Raw genomic sequence first — 23,742 nt, 5'->3', positions numbered from 1 at the left:
AACAGCATTTCTGAATCTTTTTACCTACACACCTCCAGCTTTGGTGGTTGACAAAGGAGGTTGGTAGAGACGTATTTTAATCTCTCATCTGACTCTGAAATGTTTCCATTTTCACCTTGGCTTCCAGGAAGCTCATAACCCTATTTAGCTCCTTTCCAGGAGATTTGTATTCCTCTTCTCCCTCACCTGGTTCAATTCCAAATGGCCCAGTTAACCTTTCATCCTTCCTGGAGGCCTCTACAACTCACAGAGCAGAAGGCTGGATAAACTCTCTACGTCAACAAAGGAAGGACTTTTCCCAGGAAAGACTTCAAAATTCTTGGTATTCTCGTGACTTTTGCTATTTCCACATGTCTCCTGCATTATCATTCACTACTATTTGTCTTTACATTCACTCACTTTTTAAAATACTTATACCTTCATTTCAAAAGGGAACTACATATACAGTGATTGCAAATAGAAATGCCTATAAACAAAAGGTAAGTAGAAATCTATACGTGTGTGTATATATGTGTGTATGTCTACACGCATATGTGTATATATACATACACACTGAACATGAAAATTACCACATGCTGGATGGCTAGCCTCAGGCCTACATGTCTTTGTCTTAGGGAAAATTAAAAAATGTCAGAGAAGCGGTAAAGACGTAGCTGCACCACGCTCACACTTTCTCTTTGGATCAGAACGAATCCAGAACGAAAGAAAATGAAATGGAGTTCCTGCAAGACCTTTGTGCAAATCTGAAAGAGGAAAGCTTTTCAGATTCAGGTATCCTCTCCGCAAGGCACTTTAAGGTGAGGTGCCTCTTTGATGGTGAGGTCTATCACCTGTTGGGAATTTTCCATAATAAATGTACAAAGCAACTGGTACTCATCAGGTGCATCCTTGTACACTGCACAACCTACCCAACCATCCAAGGCAGTCTGGCATACCACTCATGCTATTTAATGACCCCACAAACATAGAACTGGGGCCCTGCCCCAAATGCCCCCATTCTTCGGCAAATCTCTCAGGATCAGGCATACATGTAGCTCAAAGCGGAGGGAAGAGCCCATGGTTTACTTACATGAGCTCTTGTGCTCCCTTCTTCGCTGCCTCCTCCGCCCCATTGTGGTCCGGGGGCTCATAGGGTGGGATCCACGGGGAAGGGTGCTGGGGTTGGTGCAGGGAAAGGCATGATTCATGGTCGGCGAGGAAAAGGGAGTCGAGGACAAGGCTGGGGAGATGAGAGCACAGCCCCGTGAATCCCAGAAGGGCCTGCCACCTTGCCACACAGTGGGTGCTAGGCAGCCACCCCAGCACAAGGCGACACGGGGACGCACTCCCCCTTTCACCTCAACCACTGGCTGTGTGACCTCAGGTAAGTCTCTCCCACTCTGGGCCTCAAAGACTGCAGGGTTTTCACAGACCTGGTGAAACCCAGCTGCCAGGCTCATGTCGCCACTAATGTGCTGGGTAATACCGGGCAGACCCCCTAACTTCTCTGCGTCTTGGTTTCCTCCCCTATGAAACATGCACAAGCCATGGTGAGATGGGCACATTACATCGGCTCTGGTCCTGGCCGGCAGGTGTGGCCCAGGTGGGCGTCCTGCAGTGGCCGGGCCGCGGGCTGTGGCAGGAGAGCACGCAGGGGTCCCAGCGATGTGGCTGTTCACTCCTCTGCACCTTCACTGTGACCCAAGGAAGAGGAGACAGAGGTGCAGGTGTTAGGGACTGAGCGAGTCTGGACTCACCACGCCCCCCTGGAGGGCAGGCTCCCATCTGCAGGATGAAGCGAGAAGAGCAGGACCAGACAGCCCGAGTTTCCCCAGAGCCAAGCCAGGCATTCATTCGGATGCCGCTCATGTGTCCTGAACCCCCCCACTACGTGCCAGGCACTGTGCTCAGCTCTCAGCCAGGCAGCAGCAAGGATGGGAGGGAAAGCAGGCCCAGCCTGAGAACTGGCCCATCAGCTTTGGGCAGCGCGGCTGGCAGACCTCACTGGGCCCCTGTGCCTTTAGGATCTACTGCGGTGCTGTGGCCTGGGCAGCCCTGGCCAGGGGCTGAGCACATGGGGGCACTAGGGTCTGGCTGTTTCTGCCCCATGCTGGGCTCTCGAGGCAACCTATGCTCCAGGGCCGAGGAGTTGGCCGAGGTCTGCTCACCCCTGCACTGCAGTCTGAAGCTGCTCTGGCTTCCCGCCCCCTGCCCTCCAAACTTCCGCAGGCTTTACCCCCAGATGAAGTCTTTGCACTCTCCTCCATCTGCTTCCCACGGGACTCCAGCGATCCTGCCTCCCCCACCTGCCCCACCAGATCTTCTAAACCGCTGCCATGCAACGCCTCCTCCCAGACTGCCCCAGGTCCTGCCTTGGCTCTTCCTTCTGCTGTGGGGCTTTCGGGGGGGCCAGCCTGGTGCAACGTGTCCATGGACGGATGAGTGAGAACCCAGCTATCTCAGCCCAGTGACTCCACCCCCTGTGCAGCACCTCCATCCCACACAGGGAGGGCACGGCACACAAGCCAACTCAGGAGCCAGCTGCCAGGTCCTTGAGACAGGCCACTTGGCCCCTCTGTGCCTCACTGCCATTATCTGTATAATGGGGCTAAGATAGTGGCTGCCTCCCAGGATAACGGGGAGGATGTGAACGAGCTACCACATAGGACGTGCTTAGAGCAGTGCCTGGCACCTAGCGGAGGCCCACAAGGGCCAGGAGGGCTGTTGGCAGCCGTGTGCCCTCATGAGGCACTTCAGGGGTGCCTCTCTGAGCCTCAGCTGCCTCAACCTCCTCTGGAAAGTGGAATAACAGCAATACTGACCTCACAAGACTTGTCCCTAGATAAAGGAGGTGACCCATGGGAAGCCCCAGCCCACAGCAGGTGCTCCATATGTGACTCCAGCTCAAGCCCCAAAGCCTTCCGTGTCAGGCCCTGGCTGTGGCTTGATGGGGCCTTTTCAGACCCTGGCAGAGACCACACAGATGGACCCTCCCCAACACCTGCCTCCCCGCATTTTATTCGAGGGGTTTCTTTCTCTCCCAGATGATCAATCGGGTGTGCCAGGCTGGGATTCACACCCCTGGGCTGTGCTCTATCCTCTACCTCGGTTAACTTCTCCCAAGCCTGTGCATGTGGGGTCCTCACTCCCATTTACGGACGAGGCGACGGAGGCTGAGAGATGCAGAGGCTGTTCAGCTGGGGCAGCGCTGGCATTTGAACCCAAAGCCCAAGGTCTGGAATGCTAGAGGCACTTCCCTGCCCCAAGTTCAGCTCTGCCCTCTGGTCTCTTAGACCACCTGCTTCCTCTGCTCTTGGACTGCCTCGCACCCAGCTCTCTGCTCTGGTCTGGGAGCCCCCAACTCCTCAAAAGGCAGGGCTCTCGGTCCTCCTGACTGACTGGCTGCCCCCTCTGGTCCTGCTGAGGACGGTAAGCTGAGCCCCAGATCTAAGCTCTGAGTAGCACAGAGCACAGAAGGACTGTCCCCAACCTTGGTCTAGCCGTTGTATTTCTATTAATACAAAGAGTGACAGAAACAGCCTTGGGACACCCACCCCAGCAGACTGTCAACACTCAAACATTCAGGTTGTTTCTCTGCCCCACCGGCCCAGCCTCGGCTGCTGCACTTGACAGTCTGAGCTTCCCCATGGGAGTGGACATTTGTTCCGGTAAATTTTAGCCTGCCCAGGGCTACAGTCCTAGGCCTCTGGGACCCTGTGCAATCCTCCCCATCTGCCCTCAGGTTTGGGGGCTGAGACCCTCCAAGGGGACCCACCTGCTTCTGACGGTTTCAGGGGCCGCCGACTTTGGGGTGCTGGCAGGATCTCTAGTCGCACTTTCTCTGACACGTTGGCCAGGAGCTTGGTGGCCTCCAGAAGCGAGCAGTGTGCTGTGCTGGTGCCATCGATGGACAGGATGTGGTCTCCAGCATGTAGGGCCCCACTCCTGGCCGGGCAGGAGAATGAAAGGGGAGGCTGGTCTGGCCAGAGAGAGCTCAAGGTGGCCTCTCCCCCGTCCATCCCTGGCCACTACGGGGGCAGCACCCAGTGTGCCTCACCTGTCCACCACACTGGCCGGCTTGATGCGGTCGATAGTGATGACTGACTTGTTCCGGTGGGAGCCGGTGGTGAGCGAGATCCCTAGGGCGGACCCAGGCGTCTTGGTTATCTCCACTATCAAGGGCCCCGAAGCATTGGCCACTGTGTCTGGCACGTGGAAGGAGACAAGAGTTCGAAATGCAAATATTGAACGCTTGCCTCCCCAGCCTCAGTCGGCTACCTCAATTTAACCCCCACTGCCGGGGAGGGATTACTGTACCCATTTTACAGACGGGTAAACTGAGACGTATGGAGGTAAAGGCCTTGTCCAAGTTCACACAAACACTCAGCAGCAGAGGAGGGTCAGGAACTCAGCTCTGAGGGGCTCTGACCCCACGGCTCTGCTAGACAACACTAAGGTGCTCCCACTTATGGAGAGCCTGCCATTTGTCTACAACCTTTTCCCATCTCAGAAAATGGCACCCCCATTAACCCACCCAGTGGTTTAAACACGAAACCTAGCTCCTTGTGCTCTCGACGCCCCTGCCCAACCCCCGCCACTGTGTCCAAACATCAGCAAATCAGACCAAATCGACTTTTATCATATTTCCTGAATGCAACCTATCTATGCTTCCCAGGCAACCAGCCTGGTCCAGCCACCATCACCTTTCTCTCCCCTAGCCTTTCCCACCTCTCCCTGATGTTTTCTTTATTTTTAGAATGCCACTTATTGCTATCTGACGCCTTCCATATTTGATTTATTCTGTTTACTGTCCACCTCTCCCCACCAGAAGGTGAGCTCCCTGAGAACAGAGGCCTCATCTGTATTGCTCTCACTTGGATCTCCAGTGCCTCAAACAATGCCTGACACATAATCTTTATTGCCCAGAGAGGCTCAGAGAGGCTAGGTGCTGGTCCAAGGTCACAGAGCCTTTGCAGTGGTGAGGATTTGGGTCTGCTACCCCTTGCCCCAAGCCCTGGGCCTCTTTCTGCCCCAACCCTAGTCCTCAGACCCCCAACTCACCTGGGATGGCCACATCATACTCCACCTGGAAGAGCGCCTCGTGGCTGCACTGTTGCAGCGTGGCCATGGCAGTGGCGTGGCTGGCCCCGTGCAGCGGGATCCCATCAACGCTGAGCAGCCTGTCGCCCACCTTCAAGGAACCTTCCCTGCAGGGAAGGGCCTGGTCAGCCAGCCCGGCCTCAATGAGCACTGTGCACAGCCCTCCCGAGAGGGTGCTGGGAAAGGCTGGGGCACGGGGGACAGAGAGGGGCAGGCAGTGGGTGAAGGAAAAAGGGACGGAATGATGAGTGAGGGAACGTAGGAGGGAGTCCATGGGTAAGCGGCTGAATAAATGAAGCGGGCAGGTAAGGATAGCTGGGACCAGCGACCAGCTCTGACAGCTCCCCCCTTTCTCGGTGCTTAATAAATTCATAGCCCCAGCTCAACCCTAGAACATCTGAGTGGGGATGCCCAGGGATACAAGAGAATGCCAGTGCCCAGAAAGGACACCAGCCCAGTCAGGGCCACACAGCATCAGGGGCGGGGCGGTCTGGAGGCTTCATGCTGCCCGTCATGAGGTCCACTCTCACTGCCCCCACTCAGGCTCCTCTGGCCTGGTGACAAATGCACCTGGGAACAAATTCAGCAGGGGCCCCGGGAGAGGGGCCTGAGTGGGGGTTCACCTCGGTTTGGGTCAAATCTCCACCCTGGAGTGCTTGCCCCAACAGATGGCCAAAGCTATTCTGGGAGGTTCTATGAATAGCTCATCACAGCCTCTGTCCCAAGAATGGGTTTAGATTTCTGACAAGGCCGTTCCAGGCTTCTCTTAAAATGGCCAAGACTCTCCCACTGGGGAGGTCAGGGGTCAGGTGCTGGGAACCGGACCCGTTCGTCTCCCACATTCTCGTCTCCTGGCCCTGCCTGCCTGGTCCTTCTGAGCTATGCCCAGGCAGAGCCAGGCAGGGTGGCACAGCCAGGACTCCAGAGGCTGCGTTATAGAGGCCATAGCGGCACTGCTAACAGGGCCCCCGAATCTCTCACAGCAACTCCTAGGGGCTGTAGTATCCGCCCCATGCCACAGATGGGGAAAACGAAAGCCAGGGAAGGGAAGAACAACATAACGCCAAGGCTTGCTTCCCTCCCCACCCCTGAGACAGTAGGTTATTGGGGAGGAAAGATCTTGGGGTCTCTCCCGTTTGGCATTGAGTCCTGCTCCACCAACAAGTCCAAGTGACTCTGAACAAGGTGTGTCCTCTCTTTGAGCCTCAGTTTGCTCATCTAGAGAACAGTGGTTTCTGGTCTGCCTTCTTCACAGAGGAGCTGGGGGCAGTCAGGGCAGGGAAAGGCTGTAAGGTTTCTTCTGGTTCAGGCTCACCTGTCTGCAGGGCCGCCAGGCCGGACACAGGTCAGGACGAGCGGGCGGGTCTTATGTACGTCTTCATGGGCACCCCCTGGACAGAACTCAACAAGAGGAATCAGTCATCTACCCACTCTTTCCCTGATGCCTAGAGGCCCCGACTCAGCCCCTAAACAGGCTCCCTTAACTAAATCTGTTTTAGGACCTGTCCCTTCTATTCACGGGCCCTCTTGTAAGATACCAACCGTAAATCCCCAGAGCTGGAACAAAAAGTAGGGAACGTGACCGAAATCCTTTCTTAAATGGCTTGCTTCCCTTCCTATGATCTCATCCTACTTCCCTTTTTGCCCTGGTTGCTAGGCAGCTCCAAACTTTGTTCTCAATCTCACTCCCAGCAATCATGCACCCTTCATTGCTTGGCAAATGTTTCCATTTAACATTTGACTTAATGGCCCTGGGTTCTTTAGAGTCAGAAGCAAGAAGCGATCCTATCTATCCATATACCTATCCCTACAACCTCATTAAAGCAAAACATGTGTTCACACATGGAATTAGCAGTAGCCTCCTTCCCACCTACTGGCCCCAAGTATGACTCTTACACTGACCTCTGAGGACAAAGCCAAAGCTATTGCCCTCCTTGTACAGGGAGACGTCCACTGTCTTTGTGATGATCCCTGGGCTGTTCTCAGGGGCTGGGGAGAAATAGAGGGCTCCTTTGAGTACCTCAGTCACATCACCAAGCCACAGACATCCCCAAAGCTCATTCTGGGAGAATTGGGTGACCAGACAGAGATTACAGGGAGGGTAAACTTCCCCCCACCCCAGTTTACAGGTAGGACAAGCAAGACTTCAAGGGACCCTTCGCCTTAACACCCACTTAGAGAGAGGCCTGCCCAGGCTCACACAGAGACCACGACAGAACTCAGACGTGAGTCCATGGCTATGGGCTCAGGCCAGGGTTGAATTCCAGTCATTCAAATCTTAAGACTTTAGACCAGCTTTGAAAATTCAGAGCTAGGCTAAACCCTTGCCCACTGTACTCTGTGCAAGCTGGCGGGGTGAAGACACCAGTAGGGCTGGTAATAACTGTTTCAGTCCCCATTCCCCAAACCATCCTCCCCCCCCCCCCCCCCCCCGCCATGAGGAAGAAATCTGGACGCTACATGTAAAAAATGACAACGGGTTATAAACAGGGCCCTGCCACCTCCTGGTGACACCACACTGCAGTTGCAGCCGAAGTCCCTAGGTGTGACATAGGCCGGTCTTCAGGTCCCACCCACCCAGCTGGTCCCCACCACCCAGGTGCTGGCAGGGAGGCAGCTGTGTCTACCCATGACTAAGGCAGTGGAGAAAGTTCCCCGTCCAAGGGCACCCACCGGGCGGGGGCAGCTCATACTCCACCTCCAGCACCACGCGCTCGCCCACATTCTTGAGCAGGGTGATGATCTCATCATGGCGGAGCCTGGTCAGGTGGATCCCGTTCACTGACCGAATATAGTCGCCCACGTTCAACAGGTCACTCCTGGGAGCAAGGAGGCCAGAGCACATGCACGGTGAAGGTGCCAGCATTCACACCCACTCTTCGGTTGAATCCTTATGATCTCCGAATCCCCATGTCACAGATGGGGAAGCAGTGGCTCAGAGAGGTCAGACATCGTCCAGGGTCACACAGCGGGTCAGTAAGAGAGTGCAGATTCTAACCTACACCTGTCTGACACCCAGGCCTGGCATTTCCTCCGATGCCGGCCTGCCTGCTTTTCCTCCTGCTGGGGTGTTGCCCTCATAGTTAAGGCTCCGACCAGCCTCAGAGGAGCCCACAGAGTGGCTGGATCATCTCCTTATTTGCTGTTTCCTAGAGCTCACCCTGGCTTCTAACCACTAATCTTCTGTTCTATTCAACTGGACGCTACCGATGCCTGCCCTGTGTGAGGCCCAGAGAGGTGGCAACAGAGAGGCTAACCCCCAAGTCTCATGGAACTCCTGATCCAAGGGACCCGCATAGGCCAGACGACAGGAAAATCCGGAGTGATGTGTGCAGAACTGGCACGTAGGGCCATGCGAGCAGAGCAGAGGAGCCGCCTGGGCCTGGGGTACGGGGGGCCTCCCAGAGGCAGTGTGGATGGATGAATAGGAGGCTGCCAGTGGGGAACAGATCTTCTGGCAAGTTAACTGCATGTGCAAAAGCTTGGAGGGCCTGGCAAGAGTGGGATGCTGTGGTCGAGCCAGCCCCTTGAGTAAAGGGGAAAAGAAGAAGCTGGGGCCTAGAATTACAGCCACCACCGACCGGAGGCCTCCCTCCAAGGAGCACTGGGGCGCTCCTGGAAACAACTGACTGATGGCTTTACTGACAGCCCTGGTACCTTTTCCGCTGGCCCCTGCCCGCCTCCTCCTGCCCCACGGAGCCCAATCCTCACCTGGCTGCGAGCCCCCCCGGTCTCAGGTTGGAGACCCTGGGCTTCCCGTCCTTGTCGGTGCCACCTGAGATGGTTAGGCCCAGTGTGCTGCCTTCCTTCTTGGTCAGCTCCACCATGGTGACCCCGCGGAACTCCTCTGTCAACAGATGGGGGGGTGAGTGGGCAGTATGGCACAATTCCAGGCCCCCAGCTCCAATACAAATGAGACCCACACTTGGTAAACAGAGCACCTGGCTGCAAAATGCTGGGTAAGATCATCTCCTTTTTACACAAAGAGGATCAGAGAAGTTAAGTGACCGGTCTAAGGTCACAGAGTGAGTTATCGGCAGAGCCACTGCCGTCTGACCCCCCCCCCCCCCCCCCGCTCTGAGCCACCTGTGCCTCCAGGACAGAGAAAGGGGAAGGGGAAGAGGCTCATCACCTGGAATGCTCTGTCTGCGGCATGCCAGGGCCACATCGGTCCCTCCTGCATCCTTGCCCCCTTTGGAGTAAGGTCCATCGTCTGCAGGCAAGAAAGAGAAAAGGCCCTGAGTTCCACTTTCATTTCCGTGCAGGTGAACCCTTTCTGCCTTGGGACTCTTCTGCTTCATGGATGTGACCTGTAAAAGGGGTTCCCTCCTGCCACCGGCTCCGACTGAATCTGCTGGGCGGTGGCGGGGCGGGGGGGCGGTCCTCCTGGCTCCTCCTCCCAAAGGAGGCTCCATCTCTGCCCTTGAGTGGAATAACCTTCTTCTGAACACCACCACATACTGGGGCTTCACAGCCATCCTGTGGTTGAGTGTCATTCCACTGTATAGATAGAGAAGCGGAGGCCCCAAGCGGGACAACTCAGGCCCATAGTCACACAGCTGGGGAGTCACGCCATCTGGATTAGAGCACAGGTCTTGGGGCCCCACCACCCGGGGGCTGTGCCTGCACAACTGCCGGAACTGGCAACTCTCTCCCATGCAGGCACCACGGCACAGGTGAGACGGGGCTGACCGTGAGCAAACTCAGTCGAATGGACCCACTCAGCGCTCATTCACGAGGACTGCACTTGATCGTTTACAGTTCACATTCTCAGATGTTCTGGCAGCCCACGAGAAGTCTCCTTTAGCTTCAATTCTAGAAAACACTCTCCGAGAAGTCTGTCTCCTTTAGCTTTAATTCTAGAAAACGCTCTCTGAGAAGTCTGTCCCCTTTAGCTTCAATTCTAGAAAACACTCTCCCGGAAGTCTCTCTCCTTTAGCTTCAATTCTAGAAAACACTCTCCCGGAAGTCTCTCTCCTTTAGCTTTAATTCTAGAAAACACTCTCCGAGAAGTCTGTCTCCCTTAGCTTTAATTCTAGAAAACACTCTCTGAGAAGTCTGTCCCCTTTAGCTTCAATTCTAGAAAACACTCTCCCGGAAGTCTCTCTCCTTTAGCTTCAATTCTAGAAAACACTCTCCGAGAAGTCTGTCTCCCTTAGCTTTAATTCTAGAAAACGCTCACTTTAAGAAGTTTTCACAGATTTCAAACATAACGAAAACAGAATAGTACAATGCGGAGGTTCTCAAAGCATGGCTCCTAGACCGGCAGCACCAGCAACCCCTGGGAGCTGGTCAGAAACAACAGATTCTCGGGTCCCACCTAGGACGTAGGACATTAGAAACTTTGAGGATGGGGGTTTAGCAATCTGCATGTGTACATGTTTTAGTAGATTACCCTAACTTACATTTTCATCTATATTTTAAATTTTATAGACATTAAAGTTCTTTGTCATGTGCTCTTCTCTGGGTTTTGGGAAATGTGTCCTGACCACCACAACCAAGATTTAGAATAATTCCATCACCCCCAAAATTTTCCCTTGCTTCCCCCTTTGTAACCAACCAGTCCCTGCCCAACCCTCAGCCCCCAACTACCACTGATCTGTTTTCTCTATATATACTCTTGGCTTCCCTAGAATGCCATATAAATAGAATCATGTAGTAAGTATGTGGGCTGTTAAGTCTACTTTCTTTTATTTAGCATAATCATTTGGGATTCACTCCTGTTTTGCATGGATCAGTGGTTTGTTCCTCTTTTTTTATTTAAAAAAGTTTTTTTATGTTTATTTTTGAGAGAGAGAGAGAGAGAGAGAGAGAGAGAGCAAGCAGGGAAGGGGCAGAGGGAGAAGGAGACAGAATTCAAAGCAGGCTCCGGGCTCTAAGCTGTCAGCACAGAGCCCAATGAGGAGCTCAAACTCATGAACCGTGAGATCATGACCCAAGCCGAAGTCGGATGCTTAACCAACTGAGCCACCCAGGAGCCCCAGTTTGTTCCTCTTTATTACTGACAGATGTTCCACTGTAGGGATGCATCTGTTTGCTTAGCCATTCACCTACCGAAATACGTTTCCACTCTTCCCAGTTTGGTGCAATTTCACAGGGGGCATAATAAATATTTGCATACAGATTTTTGTTTGAACATAACTTTCTGTTCCATTTGGGTAAATACCCAGGGATGGGATTCTGGGTCACATGGTAAGGATGAGGTTAACTTTGTGTGAAACTGCCAAACTGCTTTTCAGGGTGGCTGCACTATTTGTGGGTCCACCAGTAATGTAGGAGGGGTCTGGTTGCTTCACATTCTCACCAGTATTTGGCAATGTCAGGTAGGATTGTTTTTTTTTGTTTTGTTGTTGTTGTTGTTTTAATTTTAGTCGTTCTAACAGATATGTAGAGGCTTCTTACTGTGTTTTTTTTAAAGACTTTATTTTTAAGTAAACTGCACACCCAGTGAGGGCTCAAACTTACAATCCTGAGATCAAGAGTCACATGCTCTCCCTGCCTGAGCCAGCCAGGTGCCCTTCTTATTGTGGTTTAACGCACACTTGCCTAATGACTATGATGTGGTACGCTTTTCCTCATTTGCCACCCATATATATCTTCATTGGTGCAATATCTATCCAAACCTTTTGCTCATTTTTAAATTGGGTTGTTTTCTTGTTATCAAATCTTTATATATTCCAGATTCCTCTGTGTAGATGTAATAATTTTGTGTTTTGCAAAGGCAACTCTGTGTCACACTGAAGTTTGAGAACCACTGGTATAATGAATCATCTTTACCCAACATCTAGTTTTAACAATTATTAACACTTTGTCATATTTATCCCATGTATTTTTATGTTGAGATACTTTAAAACAAACCCCAGATATGATGAAATTACACTCTAAATATTTCAGTATGCATTAAAAAAAGTGGGAACACATTTCTTAAATAGCAAAAATATCACCATCACACCTTACAAAATTAAAATGATTTCTGGGGCGTCTGGGTGGCTCAGTTGGTTGAGTGTCTGACTTCAGCTCAGGTCCTGATCTTGCGGTTCGTGAGTTCGAGCCCCACATGAGGCTCACTGCTGTCAGCCTGTCAGCACAGAGTCTGCTTCGGATACTCTGTCTCCCTCTCTCTACCCCTCCCTCACTTGTGCTCTGCCCAAAATAAATTAATTTTTTTTATTTTTTTTTAATCTTTATTTCTTTTTGAGAGAGAGACAGCGTGTGAGCCAGGGAGGAGCAGAGAGAGAGGGAGACACAGAATCTGAAGGAGGCTCCAGGCTCCGAGCTGTCAGCACAGAGCCTGACGCGGGGCTCGAACTCAAGAACCGTGAGATAATGACCTGAGCTGAAGTCAGACGCTCACCCGACTGAGCCACCCAGGTGCCCCAAAATAAATAAATATATTTTTTAATTCCTTCATTATTAAATTACTAATTAAAATCCACTCCATATTCAAATTTTCCCAACTTCAGTAAGTTTCTAATTTCAACGAGTACAATTTTGGTTTTGGAAAGTTGTGTTTGGTTCTTTTGCTTATATCCTTGTCATATATTGTTCTTTCCTTATCTAGTGCACCTTACAGGTCTCTAATAATTTTAAATCTTTGCAATGTTCATCTATTACTCAATTTTCTATTATCTCAGACTCTTGAGAGGTGTTTCTGCTGTCTGGGATGTCTGATGACTCTCCCTCGTGGTGAACTACTTCCTTGTATATTTGGTAATTGTTGGATTGTGAGTTCATCTCTAGTAGGGCTTCACCTGTGGGAATCTTATTCAGCCTGGTTGAAGGCAGGTCCCTCCAGGGTCCAGAGAGAATTTGCAATTCCTTTCCCTCAGTGCCTGCCAAGGCATTATTTATAGAAATATTGGCTCAGGGGTTCTGGAACAAGGGGAGTAGTGTGAATTACAACCTTCAACAGATACCAGGGGCACATCTCAGAAACCCAAATCTCAAGACCTAGCTGAGACAGACATTCTCTCTCTTTGGTAGATGGGTGGGTATTTTCCAAGTCCCCACTTTCGCTGAGGGTATGTCTTTTTAAAGGTCCTGGCTTTATGCTGGGGTGTGAGTTCCAACTAGGGAAGGTATAGGGACATCATCTCCTGTATCCTTAAGCTATTAAAACCTAAGCCTTTGGTTGCCAGACCAGCAAACACCTTCATTCCTGCTGCCACCCCAGTAAGGAAGCTTATCAGCCTACATGCATCCTGCTGGTTTTCAGTTTTCTCTTCATTTTTTGATTAGAAATGTACTAAATTTACAGACCAATCTGTGGACAGTTGACATCTTTACAATATCACGTCTTCCAATCAATGAGCATGGTCTACTCTTTCATTTATTTTTGTCTTCTTTAATCTCTGCCAAGAATATTGTATACCTCCACGGGCAAAGACCATGTACATCTTTCATTAAATATATTCCTAGATATTTGAAGTGTCTTAATGCTATTGTAAATTGGATTGTTGTTCAAATTTAATTTTCTAATCATTTGTTGCTGATATATAATAACAGAGTCGATTTTGTATACTGACCTTTAAAACTCCCGTATTAATTCTAATAGTTTATCTGTAGGTTCTCTGGGCTTTTCTGTTATCTGTGAAAAATGACAGGTTTTTTTTCTTTCTAAATGTCATACTTTTTATTTCTTTTACCTACCTTTTTGCACTGGCCAGACTTCCAGTGCAAAACTGACAGAAGTGGTTATGAAGGCCACCCTTATCTCCTCTCCAATGCACCCTCTTCATTTCCTATGAGTTTATCTGTGCATCTCAAAAGAGTTTGAAGCTGGAAGGTTTCAGGTTACCTGCTCTGTGATAATGCCTGAGCCCTTGCCTCTCCCCAGAACTTGTTTGTCTTAGACACTGTGCATACTCTGGATTCTCCTCTATGCCCTGGCAGCAGGGGGGAAGGGGGGCTCACACATCATGCACCAACCATCCACACCATCCCCTATATCTCATTTACTTCTAACAGTAACCCTGGGAGGAGGGAGATGTTACTATCACTTCACTTGACAGATGAGAAAACCTGAGACTCAGAGGGGCAAAGTTCTTGGCCAAGGAAGCTTCTGCCAAGAGCCAGGACCTGACCCCAGGCCCCTTTGCCCCTGTCACCCCACATTCCCGGCCCCCTTAACCAGGTTATTTTTTCACACTCCTTCTCCAGGTCCTTCCTCAGCACCAGACTGAGATGGGCAAAGACAACTGGCAAACCATCAGGCTGGCAGGCTCTCCCGTGCTGACTCAGGGGCCACCCCTCCCAGCACCAGACATGTCCCATGGGTCTCCAAGGCCTCATGTGAGCCTGCACACATCCCCACCCACCTAGGAAGAAGAGCCCTCCTGCTGCCCTCATTCAGGCAGCTCCAGCCTGGCCCAGTGTTAAGGGGATGCGCTCAGGGTTCAACCCATCCTGAGTGCAGACTCCCGTTCAGCTATTCACCAGCTGTGGGAAGGCCACTCCTCTCCCCAAGCCTCTGGCCATGGCAAAACCTAACTCCCAGCACCCATCTTCCCTTCTCACTCCTCTGCAGAGGCACGTGGAAGCAGAGTTGATGAGGAATTAGCCCCTGCAAGGGGCAGAAGCCACAAATCCCATCCCAGCCAGGTCCTTTTCAGATTAGGGTTCAGCAGGGGGTGGAGTCAGGCTAGGCCAAGGTCAGGGCTCAGCTAGAATCAGTCAAACTGGGGGAGCCTGGGTGGCTCAGTCAGCTGGGCGTCTGACTTCGGCTCAGGTCATGATCTCACGGTTCGTGAGTTTGAGCCCCGCGTCGGGCTCTGTGTTGACAGCTTGGAGCCCGGAGCCCACTTCGGATTCTGTGTCTCCCTCTCTCTCTGCCCCTCCCCGACTCACGTTCTGTCCCCTCTCTCTCTCAAAAACAAATAAACATTAAAAATAAAAGAATCAGTCAAACTACAGCAGGTTTCTCAACCTCTGCACTATTGACGTTTTTTTTGCTAGATAATTCCACATGGTGGGGGGCTCTGTACCATGTTTAGCAGCATCCCTGCCCTCTAACCACTAGATGCCAGTAGCACCCCACCCCTACTCACGACAACAAAAATGACTCCAGACATTGCCAGATGTCCCCTAAGGGGGCAATAGTGCCCCCACCCAACCCCCTCCCCCTGAAAATCACTGCTCTAGAGTCAGAGTGGGGCTCAAGCTGGGGCTGGGTCAGGTTCAGCAGGAGGTTGGGGTCACAGCACAGTCAGAACCTCAGGAAGGTGAGCCCCTTCACCACCTGCAGCTCTAGCCACTGAGAAACTACCCAGCTCCCCCATCGCTCTGCTTTTCCAGACCAAGGCTAGGCTCCCTTTGCTTGCCAGAAGGTGGCAAATACAAATCAGATAGCAGGTGAGCCCCAAACCATTTCCAGGGCCCCTGCAGTTGGGCCCCCAGCAGCTTTCCTTACTAGCTGCCCCCACCTCATCCCCCAGGCCCTTGTTCATACAAGCCACCACCAATTGAGGCAACACACCATTAAGTATAATGCCTCCTGTAACGGTTCCCTAATTTGCACTTCATTTAGATTCAACAAGATGTTTCTGAGCTAATAAAATGAAAAAGACTGGTTTCTATCAACTCTGTGACAGCGAACATCTCTGGTATTTCATTGTGGGCAATTCCAGAATTAAAATTGGCCTTATCTCCTGCAAATGAGATTCTTGTCACTGGAAAATCCCTCTCTCCTGGGCTGTCCTGGGAGGACCAGAGATAAGCTTGCCGGCTCCAGGTTTGATTCCAGGGAGGCGGTTGCGGGGAGGGGAGAGATTATCTCTTAAGGAAAGGACGGGGAAAGCAGAGGGTCAAGTTCACCAAATTCAGTGCAGCAGGATCCCCAAGAATGGAGTATGAGACAACAGTGGGTTTAAGGTGGTGTTCTGGGCCCTGATATCAAAAACAAAGTACCTAGAAACCTAGAGTGAGGAACGGTGGGATCTGCTGGGTTCCGAAGCAGAGGCTGCAGGATGTTGGCTCTGAAAGAGAAAACCCATGTCCTGGGGTGTCTCCACGTGTGCCTTCCACGTGGCCTCTCCTCCCTTTGCACACCCCAATATTCAGATTTTGCTCCACTGAACCATACGGGGCCACATCGGCCCACAATGACCCCCTTGGGAAAGAGGTGTCAGGACCACCTGTCTCAACCCTGAGTGACCCCAATTCCCTCCCTTCTACAATTCTTTTGCTGGCTTTGGGCTCAGGCTGTGAGCCATCTCTTTTCCCGGCTGGCAGGTGTGCTGCGAACTGAAATTCATACGACTGTGTGCAAAGAGTCAGTGGGCAATAAACTGGGACTTCAGAGACTCTTCTCTAGAAAAGGCGTGTGCATTTTTGTGTGTGGCCTTGATGACCTCTCTTGGAGACTGAGGCCACTCAAGACAGCCAGTTGCTGGGTAAGAGGCTCCTGGATAGCCAAGACCCCGTACCATATTCAGGAAGGCACCCATGAAAAATGCGACAACATTTGCTGATGCCTGTTCAGCAACAGTGCCCCACTTTCATGAGCATCCAGGGTGGGGGGAAACCGAGGCAGCCTTCAAACCAAGAATCAAGGCAAGGCCAGAATTTTCAGTTGGCTGCGTGACTTGAGTCTCTATTTCTCCATCCATAAAATGGGGGTGTATCCCCCCACTGCTGGCTCTAGCCAAGCCAGTCTTGAGAATTTGAGGGAATTATTTATAGAAAATTCTATGGGGGTTCAGACCCTTGTCCTCCTCCCTAGCACAACGTGCTCACTCTCTCCCGCTCTGTCTTTTTTTTTTTTTTTTTTTGTTCTGGGACTTGGTAATTATATGCCTAGAGATGAAGGCTTTTCAAAAACATCTTTCCCACCAATTTTCAGCTGGAAACGTGCATAAAAACAGAGATATTTTTATCCGCGTGTTTCTTTTTTCCTGTCTCCTCCTTCCAGCAATGGGCAATTATGAGCTTTTGCCTCAGTCAATTCGTCCTGTAAGAACTCGCTTCAGAGGGAAATGCATTTCCGCAGCGAAGCCAGCCTGTCCCGGCAGATGCGGGCTGGCCCCGTCAGGGAGCAGAAGGGAGCGAGGACACGCAGTGCCCAGTGCAGGGTATACACCTGGTCCCAGGCCCCACGCTGCAGCCAGGGGCGTGTGGGTGGGCTTCTTTTTTATTTTATTTCTCTTGAAAGCTTTGCTAACTCGCCTTCATTATCCCCATCTCTCTGGGGCCCCAGGGAGCTATTGAGCTCTGACAAAGGGCAAAGGAAGTCTGCCCCTGGCCAGGCTGCCTGTGCCAGGATCCCGCCTAAGCAAGAAAGGGGCGCGGGAGGGTGGGGCGGCAGACTCAGCCTACTGAGCTTGGTTCTGTGGGTCTCCAGGAGGGAGCATTCGGCCTCTGAGGGGGGACCACTGAGAAAACACATGTTCCGAGGCTCAATCTGGGGGGAACAGAAATGACTGCAGCCCAGCCCCGCACTGATGAGAAGGGGGGCCCCGCTTTCCTCTGGGCCCCACGTTGACTGCATTCAAGTACAGTACTCAGGGGCCCGTTGCTGACCCTGGAGCAGCAGCCGCTCACTGCTCCCACAGGCCACCCGGGATCTACCGGCCCCAGCTCCGCTGTTCCCACCTCTGCAGGCATGGCTGGTCCGATGGAAAAAGGAAGGACGGACTTTGGAGTTAGGCCAAGTTCAGAGTCTGATTCTAAACCTTGCTGCCCACTGGCTAGGGATCTAGGACCAGCCACTTCTCCTCTCTGAGCCTCAGGCTTCTACTCTGCACAGTGGGGGGCGAGGGCCCGCCTCATGGGTTGGTATGAGCAATCTAATTAACATTATAGGGTACACACAAGCCATGAAACACGGGAGTTCTCTCCCTGTCCCCGTTACTGACCTCGTTAGAAAAGTTTTCATAGATTAATAATGGTAACAACTCCTTTTGATGAAGTGCTGGGTGTTGTGCTATGCACGTTATAAGCATCATCTCATTTAATCCTCACTACCCTCTGAGATGGTATGATCATTATTCCCGATTTACAGAGGGGGAAACCGAGGCACAGAGAGGTTATCTGACTTCCAATGGTAAGAAGCAGGGTCAAGATTTGAACCCAAGCCGTGTTCTATGAACTTTAAAATTATTACCACTTTAGGGGCGCCTGGGTGGGGCTCAGTCGGTTAAGCATCCTACTCTTGGTTTTCGACTCAGATTATGATCTCACAGTTTGTGAGTTCGAGCCCCGCATGGGACTCTGTGCTGCTTGGGATTCTTTCCCTCTCTCTCTCTGCCCCTCCCCTGCTTGCTTTCTCTCTCTCTCTCTCTCAAAATAACTAAACAAATAAACTTTTAAAAATTAGTACCGCTTTATCCTCACGATAATCCTATGTGGTGGGTGCCATTATCATCCTCATGTTCTAGATGAGGAAAACGAGGCACAGAGAGGTTAAGGGACTTACCCAGGGTTACACAGCTCCTAAGCTCCTAGTCATGGGCCCCCTCCAGCCTCCTACCTCCTCCTACCCTATGACAGTCTTGGGGACTCACCAATGAAACCATTTTATTTCCTGGCGGTGGCTGCCTAGAGCAGTAAAAACTCATTTCACTCCGTGAAGAGTAAAAGCAAAAGTTCCTGCCACAAGTGACAGTCCCTCGGCCTCCCTGACTTTGCCAGATGATACGTGTCCCTCCGCCAGCTCCCTCCACTCCAGGTCCCGGCTCTCCTCGCTGTTCCACACACCAGACTTGTGCCCACCCCACGGCCTTTGCACCGACTGTTCCCTCTGCCCAGAATGCACTTCCCCAGACATCCACAAAACTCCCTCCCTCACCTCCTTCAGCAACTTGTGGAAATGTCATCCTCTCAGGAAGATCTTCCCCAATCATCCTGTTTGAACTTACCCTGCACCCCACCACCACCTCCCACACCTCCATTACTCTGTATCTTTCTTCATGCACTCAACACCATCTAACAGATCTCACTTTTGTAAAAACTTAGTGATCTCATTTACTATCTTCCTCTGCCCACTAGGATGTCAGCTCCAGAGGGCTGGTGTTTTGGTTGCTGTGTCCCGGAAGGAAAGCATGGCATACGGTAAGTGTTCAGTAAATAATCTGGAATTCAATTCCCACTTACAGAGTAGGAGAAGGGGGGTCAAAGAGGTGGCATGAGATTTTTAAAGTCATAGAATTAGAAGAGGCAGAGCGAGGATGCCAATCCAGGCCTCCCTGGATCCATACTGTGGCCTCTGTGGTGGAGGGCCTGGGGTTGCCCCATGGCCATAGCCCCTGCCATGCAGTAGGAGGTGAGGCCTGACAGAGGATCCAGGCAGTGATGGTGAGAGCCCCTCAGAGGAGTGGGCAGCCCAGGCCACAGCAGAAGGACTACCCTTCCCAATCTCTACAACACACATGCATACCCTGCCTGAGCCTTCCCAGGCCCAAGCGATACTCACTGAGGCCCAGCAGGCCCTGGGAACAAAGACCACTTTGTGGCCAGGAGTCAGAGGGGAGTGAACACTGGGAGGGCTGGGGGTGGGGCTTCCTGCCAAAATCCGCATTCAGGCCTCCAGTGCACCCAACCCTGGTCACATCTCTTTCCGCAAGGGCTTAGGGTTAGTGGGTGGTGAACGAGGCTCCCAGGGCATGTGCAGGCAGGAGTCCATCGGGGACAGAGAAAGGGCACTGGGTAGTGCATTCCACAGACCCCAACCCCAAGCCAGGCTCTCACTGAGGAGCTCTGCAAGTGGCCTTACTTCTTATAGCCCAGCCTTCCCTGCAAAATGTGCAGGGTGTATGGAGTGGCCACCTGTTGGCTATCCTTGTCTCCCCTGCTCCTGGGGAGGCCACTCGACCAGGCCTGGCCAGCCAATCAGAGGCCTAGTGATTATTCAAGGGTGAGCATGTGATCCAAGCTGGGCCAACAAGAGCTGGCCCTGGGATGTTTGCTGGAACTATTGGAAACAGGTTCTCTTTCCTTAGAGACGACTGACCTGGTTGACCTTAAGCTCAAAGGTTATGGGGCCCTCTGGGCACCTCAAGGAAAGGAAAGAGTCTGCCTGGAAATGAAGATTGCCTAAACCAAAGCAGAGACCCAGAGTCCTAATGATGTAAACTGAGCACCTGGATCCCACTGTACCTAAGCTCCATCTTTGGACTTTTCTAAAAAAAAAAAAAAAAAAAAAGCCTTAGTGCTGAACATCAAATGTGGCAGGTGTACTCAAGAGGGCTCTGTGGCCTGGGAAGGAGTCTAGGGTGGGGGCTGCTGTGGTGAGGATGGGGGTCCAATAAGTCAACAGAGAGAGAAAAAGCCAGGGAGATGCCAAGATAAGCCTTGAATGCCAAGATAAGGAGCTGTGATCAGATTTGAGTTTTAGAAAGTTCCCTCCTAGGGCAGGATGGGAAAGTGGGGTGGAGGCTGGAAGGCCAAGAAAGAGACTGGGGCAAAGGTCCAGGCAGGCAATGCTGAGACCTGAGCCTAGGTGGAGGCCACAGGCCCATGAGGCCCATGAGGTGAGGGAAGACAACCTCCCTGGCAGTGCTCCAGGGGAGGTCTCCAGGGCGCTGTTGCACTTGTGGCTCTGACCACCGGAGGACAAGGTCACCCCACTCACCTGGGCCTTAGGTCAAGAGGACAGATATACCCAGGCCAGGGGAGCAATGCCTCCATTTACAGTGTAGTCACCGGGAGGAAGCCGGGGCAGACCACATGGGGAACATCCCAGCTTTGCTACTTCTGGCTGTGTAGCCTTGGACAAGTCACTTAACACCTCCATGCCTCAGTTTCCCCAGCTGGAAAATGGAGAGAAAAACAGTACCAAACTCACAGTATTGTGCAAATTAAATGAGAAAATGCACAGAAAGAGCTTAGAACAGAGCCTGGCACAGAGTAAGATCTCAACAGCTATTAACTACATTATTCATGTTATTATCTGGGGGCCGGGGGGTGACCCTGTCCCTGCCCCTTGCCATGGGGGGGCGGGGTGGGAGCCTAAGTTCACCGGGCCCTCGGAAGCAAGATGGAGGTAGCTGTGCCATAAAAGTCATCTGGGGCTAGTCCTGCTTGGACACTGTACTGTAGCTGTGGGGACTTGGGTGGGCCACCACCCCTCTCTGAGCCTGTTTCCATTGGTCCACTAGGACCACAGCCCTTACCCTCGGAACTGTTTCAAAGAGGTACCATTAAGAGTATGTTGAGTGTGGGAAGGGATTGACAGGGGTAGTCCCAGAGCACTGAGTGAAGGATGACCGGTTCCCGGCTCTTGATAAGCTCGGGCTGGGGTCAGGGGTAGGGCAGGAGCAGGGTTAGGAAGGTAGCCCAGCAGGAGAAGGCTGGAAAGACAGGCGGCCAGACGGACAGATGGAGCAACCATGTCTGCTCCAGAGCCCCTGCCACAGCGCCCATCCTGGGCCCACTTAGGAATGTGGAAGCTGTGTGATACCTGCCCCACTGCATTCCCAGGACCCCGGGGCTCCCCAGCCAGACCCCGGGCCGGGCCGGGGCTTCTGCCTCCTGCCAGGAGTGCAGCCTCCCGCCTACTGTAGGAGCTCCCTCCACACCACCCTGAGCTCAGCCTCTGCTCTCACATCTCTGGGCCGGGAGCTCACTCCCCCCAGCTGATGCCCATGCAGAGAGGGGACGCACCTCCCTGAGTCACCTCTGAGGGGCTGAGGGCTGCCCTCTGGAACTCCAGATCTGCCTGCTGCCCTTGCCGTGCGGGACAGGGGACAGCCTGGGGGACTCAGTCCCTGGCTGCAGAACAGCAGCCCTCTCATGGGCCCACCGGGGGCCGGGTGTCCCAGCCCTGCACTCTCTCGGGGCTCTGGGTCTCCAGGGAGGGGCCATCCTTGTCTCTTCTCTGGGCACCAGTTCCGGAGGGTTCAGTCCCATCACTCTGCCTACAGGTTCCCATTACTCACCCGCCTCTCCAGGGGTCTCCCGGCTGAGCCCACACAGCATGTCTGCTATTGTCTCCTCGGCTGCCCACCAACTCCCTCAGGAGCCACGCTGCTCAGCCCTCCCTCACCCTCCCCGGGGAGGGGCTGTGGGAGGGAAGCTCACGGCTCCCACTGGCTGGGCACCGAGTCCACCCACTGCAGCGGGCGGCTCTCTGCTTAAAGGGGACACGGCCACTGTATGACTGGCTCCTGGATGTGGTTCTACACCCCCCGGGGCCCACGGTCTGAGTCTGGGTGGGGATCTCTGAAGATGGCATGTCTGGGTCCTCCCGCTGGGTCCCCAAGCAGATGGACCCCTGGAGCCAGTTCTGTTCCTAACTTGCTCTAGGACTTTGGTAAGTGACTGTTCTCCCCAGGCCTCAGTTTTTCCATCTAGAAAAGAGGAACAGTGCCTTCCAAACTTTTTTTTTTTAAGTAGCAGATTCCAACAGAATCTCGCACAGAATCCCAGGACATAAGCCAGATAAAGTGCAGCCATATGCCAAAGAGCATTTGCAGGACTCAGCGTTAGAAATCCCTGAGCTCAGAGCCCCCTGGGGCTCTTCCACTGACATTCCAACTACCTCCTCCAGGCCTCAGTTTCCTTTTCTGTAAGGGAGGGCCCGGGGAGGATGAGCCCAGCAGCCTGCCCCATAGAGCACTCCCCCAGCCTTTGGGGAAGACAGAGTAAGATGGGCAAAGGATCCGCCTGCCTTGGGCTTGATGGGCAGGAGCAGCTGGTCAGAATTCCAGCCCCGGCTGGGCCTCAGCCCTGCACACTCCTACATTCCTCCACGCTAGCTCAGGACTGACTCTGCCAACCCTGATGGACACACAAGGCCCCTCCTCCCAGCTGCTTCTGCGCTCCATCCCACCAGTGTATGCGGGCACCTACTGAGGGCCAGACCCCACACAGGTGCTGGGAAGAAAGGTGGGTGATAGGGACACAGGGTGTCAATAGCCTGTATGCCTAACTCCTGCTGAATGCAGAAGAGAGCAACACAGATGAGGTCCCAGCTCCCATGGAGAGTTTCCTGGATACACGGAAACAAATGGGGCTCCAGTTTGTTCTGTGTCCTGCAGTAAATGAAAACGTACAGTACCGTGGTTGGGGACTGGGGGCTTCTTCTAGGTTCCTTCCCGTTGCCCACTTCCCAAGGCTGCCTTCTTCTTAGGGTGACTCCACATGTACCCCAGGGGGCAGGGTCCAGGTTCCAGGTCAAGCTCACTGGGCCAGAAGTGAGGCCAAGGTCTCAGCCATTAAAGGGGTAGTGAGCACTGGGTCAGAGAGGGGGGTCTGAATTGGGAGGAATTTGCTGGGAGAATCAAGCCAGGCAGGGAAGGGGGGGTGCAGGCTCTCGGGTTGGTCCATGGTACCCAGCAATAGTCAGGACAAAGCTCTCAATGACCATGAGCAGGACGCTAAGGGCCACCTTGGGGTAGTCCCAGCTCCATACCAGGCAGGAACGTGGCCCTTCTCAGCCTGTGAACCACCCTTAACACTCTCACCCTCTTCCCCTCACCCCTTATTTACAGCTCCCTGAGGGGCCAGCTGCATGGTGTACAAGCCTTTAGAGCTACATCCGTCCCCTCTTGTAAGAAAATATTTGCTCGCCACACAGATGCATTTAAATGAGCGATGAAGATTGGCGATCTCTCTTCCTGCTCCTTTGGTATTTACTTTTGTGGATGAGAAGCTCCTGGAAAGGTCATGCCGTGGGTTATGAGAGAGCTTCCGTGCGGTGTTTTTCTGAATGCCCGCTGTGCCAGGCGC

The 23,742-nt window shown here is 52.7% G+C and overlaps 1 protein-coding gene across 3 annotated transcripts in view; it reads right to left on the bottom strand.

The window, feature by feature from the left end:
• The window catches only part of GRIP2 (glutamate receptor interacting protein 2), a 95,895-nt gene that overhangs the window by 21,899 nt on the left and 50,254 nt on the right, over window positions 1–23,742 (bottom strand). For 2 of the 3 annotated variants that reach the window (XM_043588217.1, XM_043588215.1), the window contains exons 2-11: window positions 9,212–9,292; window positions 8,791–8,926; window positions 7,753–7,898; window positions 6,982–7,068; window positions 6,395–6,470; window positions 5,041–5,186; window positions 4,037–4,184; window positions 3,755–3,924; window positions 1,548–1,673; window positions 1,070–1,219 (exon numbers count right to left, since the gene is read on the bottom strand). In XM_043588217.1, coding sequence (XP_043444152.1) covers window positions 1,070–1,219; window positions 1,548–1,673; window positions 3,755–3,924; window positions 4,037–4,184; window positions 5,041–5,186; window positions 6,395–6,470; window positions 6,982–7,068; window positions 7,753–7,898; window positions 8,791–8,926; window positions 9,212–9,292 — 1,266 coding nt within the window. Of the gene's footprint in view, window positions 1–1,069; window positions 1,220–1,547; window positions 1,674–3,754; window positions 3,925–4,036; window positions 4,185–5,040; window positions 5,187–6,394; window positions 6,471–6,981; window positions 7,069–7,752; window positions 7,899–8,790; window positions 8,927–9,211; window positions 9,293–21,950; window positions 22,083–23,742 lie in introns of those variants that run through there. The other variant, XM_043588216.1, reaches the window with a different exon arrangement.

Source organism: Prionailurus bengalensis, chromosome A2, assembly GCF_016509475.1.
Source record: "Prionailurus bengalensis isolate Pbe53 chromosome A2, Fcat_Pben_1.1_paternal_pri, whole genome shotgun sequence".
Classification (NCBI taxonomy): domain Eukaryota; kingdom Metazoa; phylum Chordata; class Mammalia; order Carnivora; family Felidae; genus Prionailurus; species Prionailurus bengalensis.
Note: the sequence above shows the minus strand (reverse complement) of the source record. Positions and strands in the feature narration are given on the sequence as shown.